General features: G+C 45.6%; 1 protein-coding gene and 1 pseudogene across 1 annotated transcript in view; both read right to left on the bottom strand.

Moving 5' to 3' along the window:
* Window positions 1-3,005: 3,005 nt before the first annotated feature.
* Window positions 3,006-22,187, bottom strand: part of LOC142574597 (Na(+)/H(+) exchange regulatory cofactor NHE-RF2-like) — a 31,216-nt gene continuing 12,034 nt past the window's right edge. Inside the window, exons 2-3 of the mRNA XM_075683643.1 lie at window positions 12,524-12,796; window positions 3,006-3,251 (exon numbers count right to left, since the gene is read on the bottom strand). Coding sequence (XP_075539758.1) covers window positions 3,006-3,251; window positions 12,524-12,796 — 519 coding nt within the window. The remainder of the gene's footprint in view (window positions 3,252-12,523; window positions 12,797-22,187) is intronic.
* LOC142576956 (U2 spliceosomal RNA) lies at window positions 8,292-8,471 on the bottom strand (annotated as a pseudogene).

Genomic DNA, 22,187 nt, shown 5'->3' with positions numbered 1-22,187 from the left:
ACACACACACACACACACACACACACACACACACACACACACACACACACACACACACACACACACACACACACACACACACACACACACACACACACACACACACACACACACACACACACACACACACACACACACACACACACACACACACACACACACACACACACACACACACACACACACACACACACACACACACACACACACACACACACACACACACACACACACACACACACACACACACACACACACACACACACACACACACACACACACACACACACACACACACACACACACACACACACACACACACACACACACACACACACACACACACACACACACACACACACACACACACACACACACACACACACACACACACACACACACACACACACACACACACACACACACACACACACACACACACACACACACACACACACACACACACACACACACACACACACACACACACACACACACACACACACACACACACACACACACACACACACACACACACACACACACACACACACACACACACACACACACACACACACACACACACACACACACACACACACACACACACGGTATCCGCCGCTCTCTACAGCCGTATATACTGCAAATTAGATTGCGTATTTAGAATTATAGACGCTACAGCGAAGAGAAATTCGGCTGGGTGAGAACGTCCGCGTACACGCCAGTGAGTTAGGAAAAACGAAAGTGAGGAAGAGACGCACAGCGCCGCATACTTTCAACGTAACGTTTACATCGCCGGTAGACATGTTTTAGAGCGCAGCTCTTTGGCGTCCGTTCCTGGGTTTCGCGTCGTCGTCGGCGTTGTCGTCGGCGTTGTCGTCGGCCTCGTAACCAGCTCCGCCCCCCTTTCATCCCCCCAGCGCTAGCAGCGACCGACTGATACCGCTGGATGCCGCTGACGCCGCTAGAGAGTCAAGATAACGTGACTGCATAGAACACCGTCGCCGCCATGCAGAAAGAGTATCAGTCAAAGGCATCAGTCAGTCGCTGCTATCTCTTCCCTCCTCCCTTTATCGTGTTGTCCGCTTGCTGCGCGCGCTTCTGCCCCCATCGTTTGCCGCTGGGTGTACACGCCGCCCCCCTCCGCTTCCGCTTACTGCTGGTTGCTCTCGACGGCGGCGATGAGCCTCCGCTTCGGCGGCGCGAACTGCAGGGTCTTCTCGGCGGCGGCGATGAGCTTCTGCTTCAGCCTCGCTTACTGCTGGTTGCTCTCGACGGCGGCAATGAGCCTCCGCTTCGGCGGCGCGAACGGCAGGGTCTTCTCGGCGGCGGCGCTTAGCCTCTGCTTCCCCCACGGCTGTGACAACCTCGCGAGGCACTTTTATAGATCTCGTCTTTGAGAATCAGGCATTGGTGTACCAAGTCGAACATATATCAGTCTATTTCTCCGACCACAAAGCTTCCTTCATGGTTGTCAAGAACTGTTAGTGGAGTCTTTGTTAAAGGAATACGTGTGAAAAATAAAAAAAAAATTCTGTGATAGCGCATACATGTGTTGCTCGATTTCTTTGCCTCAATCTATCCAAAAGGTGAAACAGCTTATTTGCTGCGCTCAAATTTCGCATTAGGAAGTAACGTAATCGTCGGTAATTTTTATACTGAACGCCGCAACAAAGCAAGTAAAACCACGCCCTTTCCCATGTCGCTAGCGTGCAGAGACTCTGCGTTTTAAAAAAAAAGCTTCAGGTCTTTTTCCTGCCTAGAAAAAGAGTATACACATTTTTCTACCGACAACTAAACCTTTGCTTGAAATAATAGCCTTGTGTGCGTCTCTTCTTCGTGGCTCTATTTGTCATATTTCAGTGCTGTTCCACCGTAAAGGTGATTGATTTCATTGATTTGACTCATTCTTGGGGTCTAGCGCCCGAATGTAACTCTGGGGCTATATGAGGCATACCGTACAGTGATGGGCTCCGGATTAATGTTAACCCTCAGTGGCTATGGTGTTGGGCTGCTGAGCACGAGGTCGTGGGATCGAATCCCGGCCACCGCGGCCGCATTTCGATGGGGGCGAAATGCGAAAACACCCGTGTACTTAGATTTAGGTGCACGTTAAGGAACCCCAGGTGGTCAAAATTTCCGGAGTCCTCCACTACGGCGTGCCTCATAATCAGAAAGTGGCTTTGGCACGTAAAACCCTGTAATTTAATTTTTTAATTAATGTTGACCACCACGGGGGACTTTCACGCCCACCCAACTCTAAGTACACGATTGTTCGCACCTTTAGCCTCCACCGAAATGACCATCGCTGCGGCTAATAGTCGGACCATCGGTCTAGAGATCAGCAGCACCGATAACAACAACGATAACGATAACCTGCAACGATAACAACAAACAGGAGCAACGCGAACGCATGTTCGCTATCCTCGCTTAAATTCTAACCTCGCGTATCTCCTGGAAAACCATCCATCTCTATTTAAATGTAGCTGTGTTTGGTTTATTATTATATCTTTAAGCGCAATGACAGCCGCCTCGATGGCCTATTGGCTATGGAGTTGAGCTGCTAAGCACGAGGTCATGGGTTCGATTCCTAGTCATGGAGGCTATGTTTCGATGGCGACGAAATGAACAAAAAGAAATACTCCTGCTTTATGTGCACGTTGAACTCCAGGCGGTCTAAATTTATCGGGAGTCCCTCACCACGGCGTGCCTCGTAATGTTTTCGGGGTTTTGAGACGTAAAATTTCAGAATCTAGTATAACCCTGTAAGGATATGTAGTGCAGAAAGCTTTTCTTTACAGACTTTGCATACGTTCTCCCAAGTGTGTGCGCGCTTGTAGTTTTATCTGTTCGCCATTGTGCATTTTTTATATTAAGTTCAAATGTACGACAGATTACTCATTTCCGTTCTGCCGCCACAGCGTGTGTGCAATTGTTGTTACATGTGGGAGGGCTCCGTCAGGGGTTGCAAGTCAACTGCAGTAAATGTTTGCAAGTCAATTCAATCAACTCACGCCAGGAGTCAAACTCGCCGAAGCAACGCCGGCCTCTCGGCTGCCAGGCTTGCTGGCAGCCTCGGCACCGCTTAACTCGACGACACTCGGCAGTGTGTCACTGTCGGTGACGCCCCGCTCCCGGTTCCCACGACGGGTGGCTTCGTTCACCACCAGTAGATGTGCCTCATTGGGAATCGACGTGATAAGACGGAGAACATCTTGGTGGCTGGCACCCTCCACTTTGGCCCCGTTTACCTGCGTTACGAGTGCGGCTCTGAAACAGGTGCCTGTGACGAGCCGCAAAAGCCCAACGTGGCCCGCGGCTGAAGCTCGGCAGCTCGAACCAGAAGCTGTGCTGGAAAATGGTGTTTACAGTACGTTGTAGTCGCTCAGATTGGCAAACACGTGCAGTCATTTTTTTATATATTAACATGGCTACGAAGTTTTCTTGTCTTGAAAAGTACACTATTACAATAAATATACTCACGCTTGCTGTTTGTCCTCACTCACTAATTTTGAAAAAAAAATTAAGTTACGGGGTTTTACGTGCCAAAACCACTTTCTGATTACGAGGCATGCCGTAGTGGAGGACTCCGGAAATTTTGACCACCTGGGGTTCTTTAACGTGCACCTAAATCTAAGCACACGGGTGTTTTCGCATTTCGCCCCCATCGAAATGCGGCCGCCGTGGCCGGGATTCGATCCTGCGACCTCGTGCTCAGCAGCCCAACACCATAGCCACTGAGCAACCACGGCGGGTTCGCTAATTTTGAGTTAAAGTGTTTATCAGAAGGGGTATAGAAGCTACTTGTATAGGGATAAAGTATCTCTCGTTCGGGCACTTTGTCCCTACTTTTGTACTCGGTCCCTACTTTTGCAGAGTACTCGGCGTATTAATGGTCCGCTTAGACCAGTGTCATCCGGCGACGGAGACGCACCCCCCTTCCCTATACCCATATATCTGTAAGTCACGTTTCCTCTTTAGTTTCTGCTGTAAGCGTGCTTTCTCTCTTTATTTTTCTATGCTTCCCCACGGGGCCTGAAACGAAGGTTGCCTTGGCTCTGACACGTTGCTATTTACAGATTAATTAGGTGTGACATATACATTTGAAGGTTATATGGTATTTCGTGTCTGGGTGGAGCATACGGTGAGCGGGCCCTTCTGGAATGCACTGTAAAGGGCCTCTCCGGAGCTACGTATTAGCGCTGGACTTCGCGTCGATGCACTGCCTCAAGCGGCCCGTATACACAATGAGCCAGACATCGAGGTCCGCTTTCCAGAACACCACTTATAGTAGTAGCATTCTCTACAAGTTAGCAGGCTGCCTTTTACTACATATTCACGAGAGCACGAAGTGTGCTGAATACGTTAAGCTTTACCCCTCAACAAGAACGACGATACACTTGCTCGAATACAGTCATTATTCAGTTTCTCGCATTTTGTGGAAAGCAGCAAAGCCTCCCCCAAAACAAATTTTAACATGGACTCCACTCTTCGCCTGTATTTGGCACCCATAAACGTGTGTGGATATCTTGTTGCGCTTTTTTGACGGAGCTCTACTGAACTGAACTGAACCCAAAGTTATTTGCAAAAAATGCTGCGGGGGATGAGGCCGAAAGCTGAATAAGCAAATTGCGGCGTCCGGACCACCTTACAGACACGTAGGCATAACGGCGGCTAAGGAAAAAAAATTACAAGCTGATACACTGTTGAGAACAATAAATACATCATACACAGGCACGCGTTGTACATACAGGCAGATATGAACCCACACATGCGTCTGTATCCAGCCTGCTTCTTGCCTACCTTGGCATTGAAGTCGCCCATCAGTATAGCGTATTTTGTTTTGACTTTACCCATCGCCGATTCCACGTCTTCATAGAAGCTTTCGACTTCCTGGTCATCATGACTGTATGTAGGGGTGTAGACCTGTACAACCTTCATTTTGTACCTCTTATTGAGTTTCACAACAAGGCCTGCCACCCTCTCGTTAATGCTATAGAATTCCTGTATGTTACCAGCTATATTCTTATTAATCCGGAATCCGACTCCTAGTTCTCGTCTCCCCGCTAAGCTCTGGTAGCACAGGACGTGCCCGCTTTTTAGCACTGTATATGCTTCTTTAGCCCTCCTAACTTCACTAAGCCCCATTAGATCTCGTTTGCTGCCCTCTAATTCCTCCTATAGCACTGCTAGACTCGCCTCACTAGATAACGTTCTAGCGTTATACGTTGCCAGGTTCATATTCCAATGGCGGCCTGTCCGTCTGTATACGCAACTAGCATATGCAACCGACCCTTTTTGATAAACGCTCAACTCAAAAAGGGGCCGACAGATGAAGTAGCACACCGTGGTATAGAAGTTACAAAACTAGGGACAAAATGCCTTCAGAAGAGACACTTTATCCCTATTGATGTGCCATCTGTACCGCTTCTGATAAACTCTGGCACGCAAAAATAGCGAGTGAAGAGGAACAGCAAGAGTGAGTATATTTTTGTAATAGTCTACTTTTCAAGAAAAAAAAACACTTCGTAGCCATGTTCAGATATATATATATATATATATATATATATATATATATATATATATCTTACTAGACATGTTTGCCAATCCGAGCAACTCTCACACCAAGGGCAACAAAGTTGTGTGAGGGAGTTCTTGCGCCCTTCAATTTCGAGTTCTAGTCGTTGGTTCTGCCGCTGCCCGAAACCTATAACCAAGACTTTGAAAAGGCTTGACTCTATGTGGTGCAGTTCTTTCGTAATACTGCGCATTTTCATTTTCTTCGCGATATCCGAATGTCTATCTTTTGAAATCAGGCATAAAATTGAGCAGATTTAACGTGCATTTTGAAATCTGTGAGAAGCAAAGCGCTCGTCAAGCAGTTAAGTATATACGCTGCATAACCATCCAAATTTTCTAACGCATTTTGGCAGAATAGCGATTACGTGCCTACCAGGCGAATAAGCGAGATGCGGCAACCCACACCACGCAACCCACTACGGCGCTTCCATATAACTGCTGTCGCAATGACAAAGGTAAAATCTCGTTATAATGAACTTGGAAGGGTAGCTATAATTACTTCGTTACATGCAACGTTGCATGTACTCAAACCAAAATCAAATCAATCTTTATTTTCCAGTAAAAGAAATAGAAGCTGGATGGTCATTTTGGGCTAAAAGCTACGAGAGTAGCTTGACGGGGCCCAAAAGACCTTACATGGCAACATCACCTTGGCACACGATCAAACACTGTAGTAGACATATACATATATGTGAGGCAGAAAACATAATAGTCATGACAGCATTATAAATAACTATGTCATAGTGCACCGTAGTAATAACAGCGAAATACATATATGCAGGAGAAAAATAAGAAAAACAAGACAATGGAAACGGCATGTTATCACTGAAACAGCATATCATAACTGAACAAAATATTGTCTGAGTTGCTTCCTATTGTAACCTGCAATATCTACATATTTGTTGAGAATAAACGGTAAGTTGCAGGCTAGCGATTGGTGTTTGTAGCAGCATGTACGGAAATGTGGACTAATCCATCTGTCAGATTTTCTTTTGTTTATCCTAGGCTGACGGTGTTCCAAGCATGCTAGACGTTCAATGAAGTTCCTTACTGATGTCTCAGAAAATTGCATCACATATAATAATCGGTATGTGTAAAGGTGATCCACTCTGACAATATTAAACAATTTATATGCATCTCTAGTCGTAGTTAAAGGTTCTAGGTTTCCGATGTGACGAATAATTTTTTTCTCCAATATCAAAAGTCTGTTTATATTGGCTTTAGTTGCCGTGCACCAGACCAATGCACAATAGTTTAGGAGTGAATTGAAAAGGCCATAATATATCTAGTTTGACGGAGGCTGGCAGCATGCCGCGACAACTGCATAGTAAACCTGTCACGGAGGATAGTTTTTTACATAGATAGCTTACATGTGTATCCCAAGTTAAAGTAGATGAAAAATGAACACCAAGAATTTTGTAACTGTCAACAATCCCTATTTCTCGATCCTCAAAAATAATGTTATGGTTTAATGTTGCTTTTTTGTTTTTCGCATGAGATATCATAACCTTTGTCTTTGTTGCATTAATCTTAAGTTGATTTTCCTTAGACCATATAGATAGCTTCTTTAGCAGATCGTTACATTGTGATGATAACTGGTTTATACCAGATCCTTCCATTAAAATGGTGCTGTCGTCTGCATATATAATAAATTTTGCCCTTCTGTCTAAATCTACGATATCATTAATATAGATGGTAAACAAAAGTGGTCCCAGCCACTCTCCCTTGCGGTACTCCAAATTTATTGTGTAAGAGGGTTGAGGTTTCGCCATTTATACCTGTGCACTGTAGCCGTTTACTGAGGTATGATTGTAATTTAAAGAATTACCACGTATACCATAAGACTGCAATTTGCCAAGTAGTAAATATAAACCTTTATGAGGACCTCAAGAGGCATTTGTCTTAATTCGCTATATTTATTTTGTTATTTCCCGTCTCAATATAACGAGGTTTCGCCATACATTGCTGACAACATTTCTTGGTGATGAATCAAAGGCTGTGAGGGAGGAGCTTCTGTGCGTCTATTTTTATGCGATGTAGTTGGGTGAGTGTGGCACCCGACTCGATTTCTCCAACCTTGCAGCAAAACTGTGAATGGCGAAACTAGTGTTTTATTGCGCGAACCAGTGCCCTCAAAAAACAGGCTACACTAAAATAACGGCGATAGCGGCGAACACACAAAACGATTGTCGAAAATCTGATCTCCTGGTCAAGCGCGCCAGCTTTTACACATTAGTCGTCGAAGTTTCCAGAGTAATCGCTGGTGCCCGCGTGTCTCCCAGGAAGTACTACAGAACTCGCTTCGCGCATACAATCAGATTACACAAGCTTCGGCCAGAACAGACAACACATAGAGTCCTCGCTAACATTCCAGTAAGTTCCACTCATGCAGGCACATTTTGCCCTGAGCGGTAACTTTAAGTTGTTAATGGTTGAAATACTGTATCTGAGAAAATGATAAATAAGTACAGCTGTCAATACGCTCCTTTACTTTTTTGAAGGTGAGACAGGGATCGGTGTGCATTTCTGAAGTGAATCAATGTACACATGTATGCAGTTCTGAAGATTTGGACAAATGGCCGAAAAAGTGTGGGAGAAAATACACTGGCGTTCCCGTTATTAATGCGAAGGCTCCACGTGCATTTCAACCCCTTTTACAGTGAAGCTGTTTATGACTAGGGTTCTATGTATTTTTGTTCTGCGTGCGCAAAAAACCATGGGCCGATCCCGAAGATCGCTCAACACCGGGCCTACCCGCGGTGGAGGGGAAGGAGGCATCAAGCACTCCTTCAACTTGCAAAAACAAGTTTATTATCTTAGGTCCAAATAGAACTCGTATCAGATATTAGGCTGATAAGAACAGATACCACACTTTGACCCGCGTTGGCCATGTCTACGTTCGCACCTCCCTCTCTTTGTCGGCGTTCCAAGTGCTTGTGTGTCTACTTTCCTTTCCTACCGCTCTCCTGCTGGCGGTCCCGTCGAAACGTCATGCGTGTCTAGTTTCCTCCGACTCCTCTGGGCGGCAGGCCCATCGTCCACGCGAATGTTTATAAAAATTACGCTAAATGAGTTCGTACCTTTGTTCAAAATTCTGTGTGACCTCTATGTCGTGTGCTAAACAGCTGCGCTGGTCATCCACCTTCACAGAGTGGAATGACTCGGGATTTTTCTTTCCGTAACGAACTTCCAGCCGGTATCTGGCCTCGAGCTGATTTTTTGGACCAATCCCGAAGAAAGCGCAGCATGAAAAATGTGGGTGGTTTCCTGTGTGTGTGCCATTTAATGTGCGGTTCTTCTGTGAACGACCTTGACGTGAACTTGTGTTTGTGCCACTGGAACTACTGGGCATGTGCCATTGGGTATGTACCACACAGTTTGCGCCCCAGGGAGGCCCCGATGGGTGCGTATGTGGGCTCTTGAATGAACATCTTTGACGCACACTTGCGCATGTGTCACTGGATGTCTACGATTCGATCTGCGCGCCAGTGTGCACTGGGTAATTGTCATTGGGTATGGGCCGCTCTTCAATGAACCTTCTTGACACCAACTCGGGTTCCTGGGTATCAAATATTTGTAAGTGATCGCGATGACTTTTGTGCGTTACGTAGTCGTTAAATAAAAAACCGATTCTTCGCCTTTTAATTGTTTCCATGGATATATTTTTTAGAATGAGCCAGGTGGATCATAGGCAATATAGCGTTGCAATGAGGTGCGTGACTGCGACTACCACGGTACATGCTTTGTTCAATAACCTTCGCCGCTGTTGCCTTTCCCACTGTGGCTTTTGCTTAACCATTTAGTGAGGATTGCCAGACGCGCGGATTTGCCCGAAAACCTGCCAGTTATTTCGTCATGAGCGTACATCTTTTGTTTTATGTTTATCAATAGATGAAACCTAGATCACGAGGAACCGTGTTTCGCGCTAGAATCTTTGCCCTTTATGGACGAGTATACCCGAGAGGCAAGACACTAAGTCATTTTTACAGCAAATTTGTTAATGCGACTCATGGAAGTGCTCGAAAACGTTGTTAGGCAATTTTCACGATTTTCCAGTGAAACTATATGTCCCCCAGGAAATCTATACTTTGCAGAAAATGCGGTGAACGTGAAGGACAATGTGCGGGCAACTTTTGAGGTATGTGTGCGTCGATAAGCAATAAAGTGGAAATTGCTAGACCCTTGTTCCCGGCCCGTGCAAAAGCTAGGAAGAATTGGCGTTAAAGGAAACGTTTTAGGGTGTTTCCCCTTTCTTTAAGAGAGCCAAAGCGGCAGAGATTTCCTATTTAGATTATATGTGTGTCATAGTATGAGTGACCGGTATCTAAAGTTTGAAGTGCCTAGATTAATTTGGTTGTTTAAAAGTTGTTACTGAATATTCGTCGCCCAATTTTTGCGCGTCATGCGAGACATATAGTCGCTTTTCGCCTGTTTCCTCGCAGAACTATGTGAGGTACTGTGTTTATATTTCGCTGAACTAGGAAGTATCTTGTTTATCGAAGGATAATTGTTTAATGTGTGTGCGTTGATTAGAGTCTTCGTAGATAGGTATTTATTCAAGCGTTTCAGAGGGTGACACTGTCATTTTTCGATATACTTACCGAAGTCTTGAAACAACTGCAGCAGACACCAACTTCAAATTTTGTGAAGATATGGAAACTGCTATATATAATCTGTTGCGAAACTTCCATGTTCATAGGAGCGTTGCAAATAATTACTTAAGCCTTTAATTTATTCATTCTCTGTTCTTCTTTGTATTTTTTGTTGTGTTGTACGAGGTTTGTTTTTGCTTTCTCAGGTGTCCTCGGTGAAATAGGCTAGTCACCTTGTTTACATTTGTCAAACTTAATGGAAAGAATATAGATAATATATAAGCAAAGTTCGACGGGTGTGGGCCAATTGTGGCGTTTGCTGATAAATTACGTATGCAGGGGCTCCGAAGCGTTTGCAGTGTGTTTCACAAGAGGCGCAAAATTTAGCCCGCTGCTGTGGCGTGCAGTACAAAAGCCACCGCGAGAAAATTTAGCGAATACGGAGCTGTAGCCCTAAGGCATGTATGTGTGCGAAGTTAAATGCATGTAAATCGAGCACAACCTTCGTAAAAAAGAAAGAAGTTTAGATGAGTGCTCGAAAATGTTACGCGGCCGTTGTTAGCTACGTTTCTCGATGTCCCAATAGAGCTCTGTCTTACATAAATGTTTTAATTAGTGGATACGGGGGGCATCTTAAGCTCAGTCTGTCGAAAAATTTCTGGTTTATAGTTAGGAGCGCTACAGATAATTTTCGAGCCTTAGTTTTTGCGGTGTTTCTATGGGAGTTATATTAGGTTCGCCCGGTTTTCTCGGTGAACTAAAAGTGGCAGCTAGCGTGTTTATGTATGATTAAGGTTAGGTGTGGTAATTGAGGCCTTTACAATACTTTACGTGTACAAGCACTCCGGAGTGCTTTACGAATAATGCTGAAATTATCCTGCTGACCTGCGAGAACTACGGGCACTTTTGAGATGAAATATAGGGAAGCAAAAGAAGAGGCGGGGGGGGGGGGGAGGAGACAAGTGTTCGGCTGCGTTATATACAGGCAACGTTTCAGACGGATGAAACCAATGCGGGCAATGTTTTGATGTGATTTGGTAACAGGCGTCTGAAACTCTTATTTCGACTGTCCGAAATAAACAGCCTAATTGGAAATTGGGTTGTGATTCTATACGTCTGCGATCGCCTTTTTTTACTTTATTGCTTAAAACCACCTTTGCTAAGGAAAAAAAAATAAGTTGAAGGACAGAGCATTTTTATGGTAACTTTGACGGCGCATGTCCTGAAACTGATGCCATCCTGAGAATTCTTTAGAGGGAATATTGCAATAACACAGCCTACAATTCATAAATTTCAAAATACGCCGTAAATATTTAATTGAAAACGTAATTTGTAAAATTTCGGTAACACTCGACAACGCATTTTCCTTTTTTCGTGCAATTGAGGTACGCCTCTTGGTTTAATACAGCTCAAGGATTTGAAATGTGCTACTTGCCAGACGCGACGAAAATTTTGCAGCCTTCGCAAAATAATCCGGCGCATATTTCTTCGCTCGACTACTGCACCGTATCTCTGAATTCAAACCTTTCTTGCAAAGCACAAGAAAGCCTAACCTTTCTTTTTTTTTTCAGCAGTGTCTGTGCTCTAAACGCTTTTCAAGTTGGCTCTACTATTCCACAATAAAAAAATCCCGCTTAGTTCGTGTTTGGCTAAAGTACATCCGCACACGTTTGTTTACTGGTCTTACACTGTGGTTAGAAGAGAGGAATATAATAATTAAAGGACGTGGCGAATGGGGCTAATGGTCGTATTGTGGTCTTTCGGAGCTCTGGCGGCACGTGTATAGGCTGGGCCTAAACCAAAACTCAGATGCTGCGTTCGCGGACGAAACCTTAACGCACCGTTTCGAGAACAGCGATGAGCCTGCTGGGAGGCGACCGACACGTGTTTCAGTTCAGCACTTTCGTCTTGTGCCCCTTCGCATGCGTGCTGCACAAGATGAACGCCTTCGAACTCTATAATTTCTATCTTCGTTGACCACAGTTGTTCACGGTTATCTTTCTGGAGTGCTGCTGATTTTCTTATTTCCTCGTATTTTAATTTTTTTCTCATCCTAACGTGCAGTGACTATCGGATGTGCATATAAATTTGTTATTTTCCTTGCCTTCTATCGGCTGTGGTTCTAGCTGGTTGAAGCGCTGGTACCATTAGTTGTTGTTCCTCGCGTATGAAATGCTATATCTCCACGATTGTGTATATCGTAGACGTTGCAGAAGTTGATACTCAGTATATGGTATTACGTGTCTACTGTGGAACTCCCGACACCGAATGGGCCGGAAGGCCCAAGTGTCGCCACCCTTACACCGAATGCCTCTCACGTGGCACCTCGTGAAGTATTTAAGCAAACTAACCCCAATAACGACGTCCTTGACTCGAAGTCCTGCAGCTTCGGCTGGACTTCCCGGCTCCACGGAGACGACGAACTCCTGCTTACGTTCGGTGTCCTCATGCAGCTTGAAACCGTAACCTACGAATCCTGGACTGAGCACCATGTGGCACAGTCGTTCCGTCGGCCCGACCTCCGGTGACGCCACCTTGTCCGAAGTGACAGTGGCTACCGCGGCTGCGGGCGGGGTCTCGGTTGCAGGCGGAACGTCCTGCTGTGCAGCCATGTCGTGCTTGTTCTGCTTGTGAGCAAAATGAAATTCCGCAGAATTATTGTTTGTGACGGCAAATGCAAGCCTTATGCTACGCGAAGAGGTTGTGAAGAAATTTCACAGCACGAACGCACGCTTTGGAGCCTAGGTTGCGAAACTTTAGTTACAGATTCTGTTCGACTCTTCATCTGCTACAACGCGTTCTGCAGCATGGTGATTGCGGGCTTATTTCCGGCCAGTCAGCAAGACGCGAAGAGAGAGAGAGAGAGAGAGAGAGAGACAAAGCATGTCTTTATTGAAGTTCTAGGAATGGGATATGGTGCCTCCTCCTAGTTTTTAGCATCTGGAGGCTGAGGAGGGATATGGGGACATGGATGAAGGCGAGGCTGGTTTATAGATGTATTCCTTCAGCATCTCGCAAAATACGAAGCCGCGGAAACACCACCCCCATGCCCGCGTGATCCACGCGATCGCGGACTGCACTGTCTACATGATTGACACACTTTTCTCCACACCATCTCCAGGACCGGCCCGCATTACCTCACTCGGCAAGAAACCGAGCCCGTCGAGAAGACACGCCACAACACGAAAAAAAAAAAGGCGATACTGGGTAAGCATAGGAATTATTCGCTGAAGGCGTATATTTACTGAACCGAGCACATTTCGCTACCGTTTGTTGTTTTATTGTGTGGTTACGCACAGAAGAGAGTTGGCCACCTGAACATTGCTACCGGTAGGACAGATGGGACTGCACGTTAGCAGGTTCGTCGTTCGAGTGCTCCTCTGTGTGTGTGGCAAATTTGGCAACCTCCGCTGTCACTGTCAGCCAAGTCCAGGAGGGCGCGGCTTGAAAACCTAGCTTTAAAATTTGGGGACATCTGCGTGACCTTCAGCACTTTCACGCGCTGCTACGCCGCTCTTGCACTTGCGACGCGCAGACGATTCGCCGTTGAAGCGATCGGCTTGGGCGGCACTTGTCTGCGGCATAGCGGCATTGACACCTACAATTAACAAAGGAACTGGTTCTTAGCACCAATTTTTTGCGCGAGCGTGAACAGCTGACTCCGATAACCCTCCATGTTTTTCTGCGCGGATCATCTATAACAAGAGGTCAAGGTTGTCGTTTTTTCCCTATGTAGATCAAATCAGAGGAGATGTTGCGACATGGGCTTGGCCGAACGCCCAATGTCGAAAAATAAGAACAGTAAGAACTGGCTATAAGGCGAGAAGAAATTAATAAAGTGCATCCCTTTTGCCATGCTACGTGAACTGCCTGATATGGCCAGGTTAAAACACATATATGTTAATTACGGGAGTGCTAATGAATTATTTTGGGTCTCGCTTGTGCAAATAACACTCACCGGGACGATCGAAACGATTGATGCAAGATTAACTCCGCACAGAATAAAGTGTTCAAGGAATAGAGTAGAACTTTCTGTAATATACGGTACGAGAAACGCATATCTAGATGTATTGTAGAAGTCGCAACAAATTCTCGAGGTTGCACCAATAGGAGCGCGCCGCACATATTACTGGAGAGCCCAACTCAATCACCTGTCCGGAAAAGTGTCAGCATGCTTTAGCGATTCGTCCGAACCCATTTATTTCTAAAACAGTACAGGCTCTTATAGCGGACACCGCTTTCAAGGATAACTTCTCTGCGACGCACGCAATGTTGTGCTTATCCGATACAGCATTTTCTGTGGTGGCCCCCGAAACACCACAGCTCTCAGAGTCAATGTGACGTCCTGAATGTTGCACTGATTACCAAGCGCAAATGTTGCCCAATATCCGAGTGAATTTTGCGCCCATATCCAAGATAAACGTTGCCGCAGGCACATGAATCCAAACAAACGCGCCGCTGGTGGACAGTTTGTGTCTCTGGGCAAAAGCGCTTATTTGACTACCATTAGCGCGTCTAGCCGATGTTCGTAATGTAACACGTAACATTTTGAGACATCTTAGGTGTTACACCCTATATCGAGCGCTTTTATACTAGCAATTCCGCATTCTTTTGAGATACCTGCGAGCACACTATGTATACGCGTGTGTTTTGACTTTATTTTGTATGGTCACATAGGACAGAGATGCGTTCACTGACACTACATTGTGGTTCAAAACTCCGTTCCACATAACTTAGTTTGCTTGCGCTTTCAGCATCTGCAGCGCGAGTGTTGAAATTGTGCTTAGGACAAAGTTTTCTTCTCCGTCGCCGTAAGGTGAGGGTGCAGTTGCCATGTGGTCGTCGGACGACGACACGATAACGGCGACAGCTTGGAGGCGATGGCTGTCTTTGCCAGCGTGACGGAACGGAGGTACAGACAATATAAAGGGAATTAGAAATTTCAAACAGTTCTTTTCACGTATTTACAGCGACAAAACACACACACAGACCACATGAAGAAGGCAAGGCGTCCCGTCTTCTTCATGCTGTGTTTTCCGTTTTGCTGCGCTGTAAATATGTCGAAATGCTAAAACCAATTACACCCACTTTCTGCCGCAACTGCAAACTGCTGCAGCAGTAAAACTAATTCGTGGATCGAAATGAAATCTGAGAGACATTTTGTGTTATTATGCCTGCTGATTACTGTACAATTTAGTTTCCGAATAAGCGGCAACGGATAGAAACGCATGAGTAGGCTCTCCTGTTTTATTCAGTCTTTAGTCCTATTTACAATGTTCAGGACGAAGCCACACTCAAGCAGCCTTGCGCTTCGTATACGAATTTTTACAGTGAGCATCACCTCATTCGTACTCATCCGGATCAGCTACACCCCTACCCCCCCTCCACACAGGCTAGAAATTTTACACTATGGCAAAAGGCGAAGTGCTGGATGCTAACACGCGAGTCAAGTCGAACATCTCAAGAAGCATTTGCAGCGTCAGCTGTTAGCAGTTCATCCAACTTGTCGCCCTCTTTCGTAATTCCGCTTGTTTACTGAATAAACACAACCTTCGCTGCTATAGTCAAGGAAGGCTAAGTTCACAAACGTATTTGCAATAAATTCTCACATCAGGAGAGTACAGGTTTCGGGGTCACACTTTGCAGATAGTAAATAGAGGCTATGGAGACAGTAGTGAGTCTCCTAAATGTGGCCTAATAAAATCTCAAAGCCAGTAATTAAGCAAATTGCCAATAACTCTGAAAGCGCAGCTGGGTGCTGCGGCAGCCCGACAAGCGCAGGTTCTGTTAATATACCTGCAGTAGCAGAGGAGACAAAACTTGACAATTAGTACGAGTCCATGGTAAAAATACCAGCATGTTGAAAAGAGGACACAGAATCCGTCCTTGTCGTCACAGTGTAATTAGATTTTACTATCCATCCCCACTGGTAGGCAAAGAGAGCAAAAAAAAAAACACTAGCAGTTTCGACCAAAAGGCGAAGCACCAATTCCGCTAGCAAATCAGTGGATAGCTGTAGGAAGTAAGGATAGTAGTTTTAGTGGCCGTATAAACATTCCCTTGTTAACTAAATTAACAATGTTAGAACGTGTAAGCGTGGCTGAATTGGGACGTAGGAAGAAACAGACACACACAAACAGTGATGTCACTGTGGGGCTGCTTCGCACGTCCTTGCTCAGTCGCGCTTGCACATTACACCATGGATTCAAACCAACTAGCCCGTCAACGTGATTTAAATAAATTAACCATCACGGTGTCACGCGCGCACAGCTAAACATGAACACACCTCGCTCGACGAGCGCGGAAACCCGCTGTCAAAATTCTGGAGTGAGGAATCGCGGTAGCAGCAAGCGAATTGACCTTCATGCATCTCTCGCCTCAACGCGAACGAAACGTCGAAAGCACAGCCCATAGGAAGCTACAGGCACTACGCGCACTATTGCAAACATCGCAGATCGGTTTGAAGATGAAGCCCGCGTGGGCGCGCACTTTGGCCACGTCGGAGATCGCTTCCAAGACACACGAGCGCCGGCAACGCGTCCCTACGGCGTCCGCCAAGGCGTCTACTACGGCGTACGCGGTTCGCGCGGCCAGCGCCGTAGTAGACGCCGCGGTTGTCGCCACTCTGTGCCGAACCCTAGCAGCCGCCAGAGAAGAACGACCCTCCTCCCCTGCCTCACCGTGCCCCCGCCTCGCGCGCGACAGGAGAGAGCACGCATCCGGACCGCATTCCTCGCCCGCGCACGCGAGATTGAACAGCGTTCGCCACCTCACCCTCACACGCTTTGACTCACTCATGCAGCATATACCATAAACCGTCGCCGCACATACGCGAGGCGACCGTTCTATCGCCCTGGAACTTTATACGGAACCCCAGAGCGACGGCGACGGCAGAAATACGCATGGAGTGCCCATATAATTGCCATTGTAATAAAAAAATTACGCAGAAACTTCTATGGGAGTTGACTAAGTATGCGTAAGCATTGTGCCACTTGATCCTCTCCATACAGCCCGGTACCATAATCAGTGTTATAAAACTTGATCTGGCCAGTGTGAAGCTTATGAACCCTTATCAGTATTTATCAACCTTATCGGACTACATCCGACCCTTATCAACCATTATCGAATGTTATCAGCTTTATCGGACTCAATCTGAAGCTTATCGACCCTTTTGGGTTGGTATTAAACTTGACGCAATTGGCCCGATTATTACCAACCCTTACCAGTCTTTATCAACCTTATCAGACCTGATCCGATCCTTATCAACTCTTATCTGTCCTTGTGAACCTAATCGGGCTTGATCCGAAGATTATCAACAGTTATCAGCGCTGATTAACATTACCAGAATTGATCCGACCATTATCAGCCCTTATCGCTCTGTAGCACCTAATCCATTCGCGTCGAACCGCTATGAACCGTGATGAGACCCATTTAGTGACTGCATGTGGATGATCAAGCGGCATAATGCTTACGCATACTTACAGTCCACTACACCTTTAGAAAAAAGGTGAGGCCCCGCCCAGATGGCCGAAGCGCGACAGCCGATTGCCTCTGCGACTAAAATAGCCCCGGTCAAGAAACTGTACTTCTAAAACGCGTAATTCTCGGTATAAATAAGGACTTCTGTATTTTGATGACTCGTTTGGTAGAGCTCTTGTGATTGGAATGCTACAGCACGTGCCGGATCGCGAGAGAAAAATAACCCCGTGCCTTCTAGAATGCTGCGCGTCGTCTGCTTTTTAGCTGCATTGCAAGATACAACAGGAGAAAGAGCAGCCCTTTGGCAGGTGCATGGCCTTTGCGCTGGTCTACATGTACACGGCACAGTTACTGTTATTTTTCCGAGCTAAAAATGAATCTGTTGACATTTAACAAGTGCTTAAAAAAACAATGCATTTATCGAAACCATTACAAACCTGGGGCGAGAAGACAATCGAGGCAGGAAAGATACAAAAATACTTCATCCATCGTTTTAAACAGGTACGCTTGGTTTCAAATAGCATAAGATTGATATTTTTTTTAGGTTTTGTGTTTTCACAAACTTATTTTCATGAATGTGAGCGCCTTGTCCTTTTTTGTTCCTTCTCGATCTTTTTTTTTTTTCTACAAGCCTGCAGTCTCAACAGTTCGCGTAGCGTAACGTCAGCGGTTCTCGCTGCAATCATTCGTCGCCGGATCACGGCTCAGAATAAACCCTCACGGCACAAGTGGTGCATCGTAATCTCGCAATAATATTTCCGGCATGATAGACGACCACAAACAGTTTGGGTAATCAGCCGGACGAGGGGCAGACGCACTCGACTGACGCGATTCGGCCCAGCGCGGGTAGCCATCTTCTCCATCGGCGGGGTCACCGGCCGTCCCGCTCGTGACGTCAGTCTAGAGTGCGCGCCCATTGGTGAAGGCTTGTGTGCATCCGCGTTGGAGGAGTAAGCACCCCTTTTTTCTAAAGTTGTATCCGACTACAGACAACTTCAAGAGGAGTTTCTGCTTGAATTCTTGTCTTTGGTTATTTTCTGCTAACCAGGGGGGATCGGCAGTAAGACCTTATTACTCGGTCACGACCAGGCTTCATCACTCCTTATCACCCTATAAAGTAACTGACTGCTCATCTCTTCGCGTTGGGCGACTTAAAGCGCCCCAGTGGCATGTGCATGCCGCGACCACCGAAACGCAACGTTGATGTAGCGGGTTTGGCATTCAATTTTCTTAAAATCGCAATTTTCCTGATGCCTACAATGCACCAAGTCGGCTCTAAATGTGGTTATAAAGATGGCTTTTATTACAACATTGACAAATATTTTGACAAAGCCTCAACAGAAATAACGTTTTATGCATTATTTTCCTTATAGTGATTCGCATTACCTGACAGGCAGGCTTCCTCGTTTGGTAGGCATGGAAATGCTCACGCATTTCAAAGAAAATGCATGAAAATGAAGCTTTGTATGAAGCAAGTACACCGCTAACCACTACGTATCGAACTTGAAAATCTAGTAATTACGAAGCTTTCAATGATCCTTGGGAAGGTGAGCTGGTGCAGCGGCGGTGAGCTACGAGCCCTATAAACATCTATTAAGTAATTATATTGACATGGAACGCAAACTTGAATCATTTCTACGAGGAATTCAACATCACCTAAACATTTAGTTTGAGGTGTTGACCGCTTACAGGTGTTTGCGAATGACAGCTGAGGCTGTTTTCTGTACATTCTACATAGGATTTGTTTTCTGTGTTCTGTTGATTTTACAACCATAATATTTAATGGCAGCTACGATTCAAAACAGCATTTGCTAGGCTTTGCCACCTTATACAACCGCAGTACTTGCTCTGGCAAAGCTTTAAGTAATGCAACGTTTATTTCTTGTTATAGTTTACCGAGCAGATATTGCGAATAAAATTTCGCAATATTTGGTTAGCAGCACATATCTTTTAGCCTACTTTCACTTTTTTTATTTATTTCATACTGCAGACCTAAAACAGGTCCAAGCAGGGTGGTTAAACACAACATATTACAATGCATTATTCAATAAAGTAAGGTGGTAAGACACAACAGTAATACAATGAGTCAATCAATTTAAACAGGCAACAACGAGTTATTCCAGTCTGTTATAGTTCGGGGGAAAAAGAATACCTGAATACATCCGTCCGTGCAAAATAAGGTGTTAGTGAATTCGGATGATGGTGTCGAGTAAGCACAAAACAGACAGAAACAACAGAAGAACCACGAGAACTTTGCCCAAAGTGGACAGCAAGTACAACGATTGCTCAAGCGCCGCGCGGTTTGTCCGACGGACGCGGCGTACTGACGACACAGCCGGAGTAGTAAAACCTGCGTCCTCGTTATACGAAGTGCCTAAATATACGCCACATACGCATTCCATGAAGCTCCACACTACCTTTAGATTATAGTGGCTAGAATATGCACACACCTGTTCATCATATGTGCATATTTTCCCCGTCATCACACGCACTAGATGGGATTCTGCATGCGCAAACAAGAGGGAGAATCTACGTGTTGTAGCGCACTTCAATTTCAATCAGTGCGACTGTGGTTGAAGGCCCTTTTTTCTAACAGAACACGCGTTTGAAAGTGTCTGCATGTGTTGAACAGGGCGTAGATAAAAGGTTACAGCAGAATGTACGCAAAGGGCAGAACAATCGCCATTCGAAACACGAACTAAGCAATAGCCATGCACATGAAACGCAAACAGTCTGCAGGCACTGGCTAATAATACCGCTATAGGAACAGCTATAGGCAAGCTCCAGCAATGGCGTGGTGGTATAGTCTCTAACTGCCGCGCTGTGGTCTCGGGTTCAATATTCTATCGCTTTTTTGTGGCATTTGCCTGACGTGGCAGAAACCTTTTCGACACTTTGAACTGGCAATGACAAATGACAGCACGCAATGCGTCCTCATTACCGCTCGACAGTCACCTTTATTGAATTCGCGGGCCATGCATATAGACGCATTTACGGCGTGGCTTACGTTTATTCTGGTGTGTTTTCCCAATACGTGCTCTAGCGCACGTAAAAACAGCGCAGCGAACGTAAACGCGTGACCCGAGGGTACGAGGGATGTGTTTATCCGGCAGCAGGAAGAATGCACTGCTTGCTGTGATCGCGCCTTTACAGACTTACACGGTGACGACTAGGCGTCATCACGCCTTATCAACCCATCAAGTAATTGACTGCTTATCTCGTTGTGTTGAAGCGCATGAGCACTCATTATAGATCGGTGACACTTTGATTGGTGAAGGAACGCCCCAGCGGAAGGCCAATCCCGCGACCCCCAATACGCAACGAGGACGTGGCGTATTTGGAATTCAATTTTCTTAAAATCAGAATTTTCCTGATGTCTAGAAAGCACCAAGTCGGCTCTAAGTGTGGTTTATGGGATGGCTTTTATTCCAACATCAACAAATATTTGCAGAAAGCCCCAATAGAAGTAATGTTTTATAAATTTTTCCTTTAATATGATTCGTCTTACGTGACGGACAGGCTTCCTCGTTTAGTAGGCATAGAAATGCTTACGCATTTTAAAGAAAATGCATGAAAATGAAACTCTGTATGAAGCAAGTAGTCGGCTAAACACTACGTGAGTAATTTGCAATTCTAGGAATTACGAAGCTTTCAATGATCCTTGGGAGTGTGGGCTGGTGCAGCAGCGAAGAAGGTTTTCACCAAGTCAGGTGAACGGCTGCAGACAAAAAATAAGAAGGAAGAAAGGAAATTAAAGAAGATGTAATAAACTGGTATCTAACCCAGCTGCCCAGCATATTAATCGGAGATCTTACCGCAATGCTAAGAGCGGCCGACTTCCAATATTTTCTCAACCACTGATTGCAACCTGTTCAGATTTCTGCCACTAGTGCGTCTTTTTTTTTTCGAAAGCTTGCCCTTAGGTATAATACAGAGAATTTTAACAGTACACGAGCAGACTTTATTCATCCAAAAAATCTAGAAGTGAACGATGACATGGGGCATTAATCCAACATTCAGCGCCTGGTGGGTGGCCAGGCCTCAGGCCTGTTGCCCGGAGGTCGCGGAAACGATTTAGGGGAAGTCCTAGGCACGTCCAGTGTAGACGTGTCACTGTCACATTTTGGATTGTAATGTGACAAAAGGGGCGTGATGTATACTGTTGGGACCTCTGCTATAGAGGTCTCCTGGATAAGAAGCAATGCGGGGTTGAATTTTTAATTCATAACGACATAGCGGGCAACATTGAGGAATTCTGCAGCTTCATTGAGAGGCTAGCTGTAGACGTAATCAAGCCTAATAAGAGGCATAGATTAAAGGTAGTGCAAGCCTACGCACCAACATCCAGTCGCGATGATGAGGAAGTAGATCAGTTTTATGAAGATGTTGAATTAGCGATGAGAAAAGTGCAAACTCAGCATACTATAGTAATGGGCGATTTCAATGCAGAAGTGGGGGGAAAGCAGGCTGGAGAACAAGCAATTGGCAACTACGGCGTCGATTCTAGGAACGCTAGAGGAGAGAGGCTGGTACTAT

This window comes from Dermacentor variabilis, chromosome 3 (genome assembly GCF_050947875.1).
Source record: "Dermacentor variabilis isolate Ectoservices chromosome 3, ASM5094787v1, whole genome shotgun sequence".
Classification (NCBI taxonomy): Eukaryota; Metazoa; Arthropoda; class Arachnida; order Ixodida; family Ixodidae; genus Dermacentor; species Dermacentor variabilis.
This window is presented reverse-complemented; position numbering and strand designations above follow the sequence as displayed.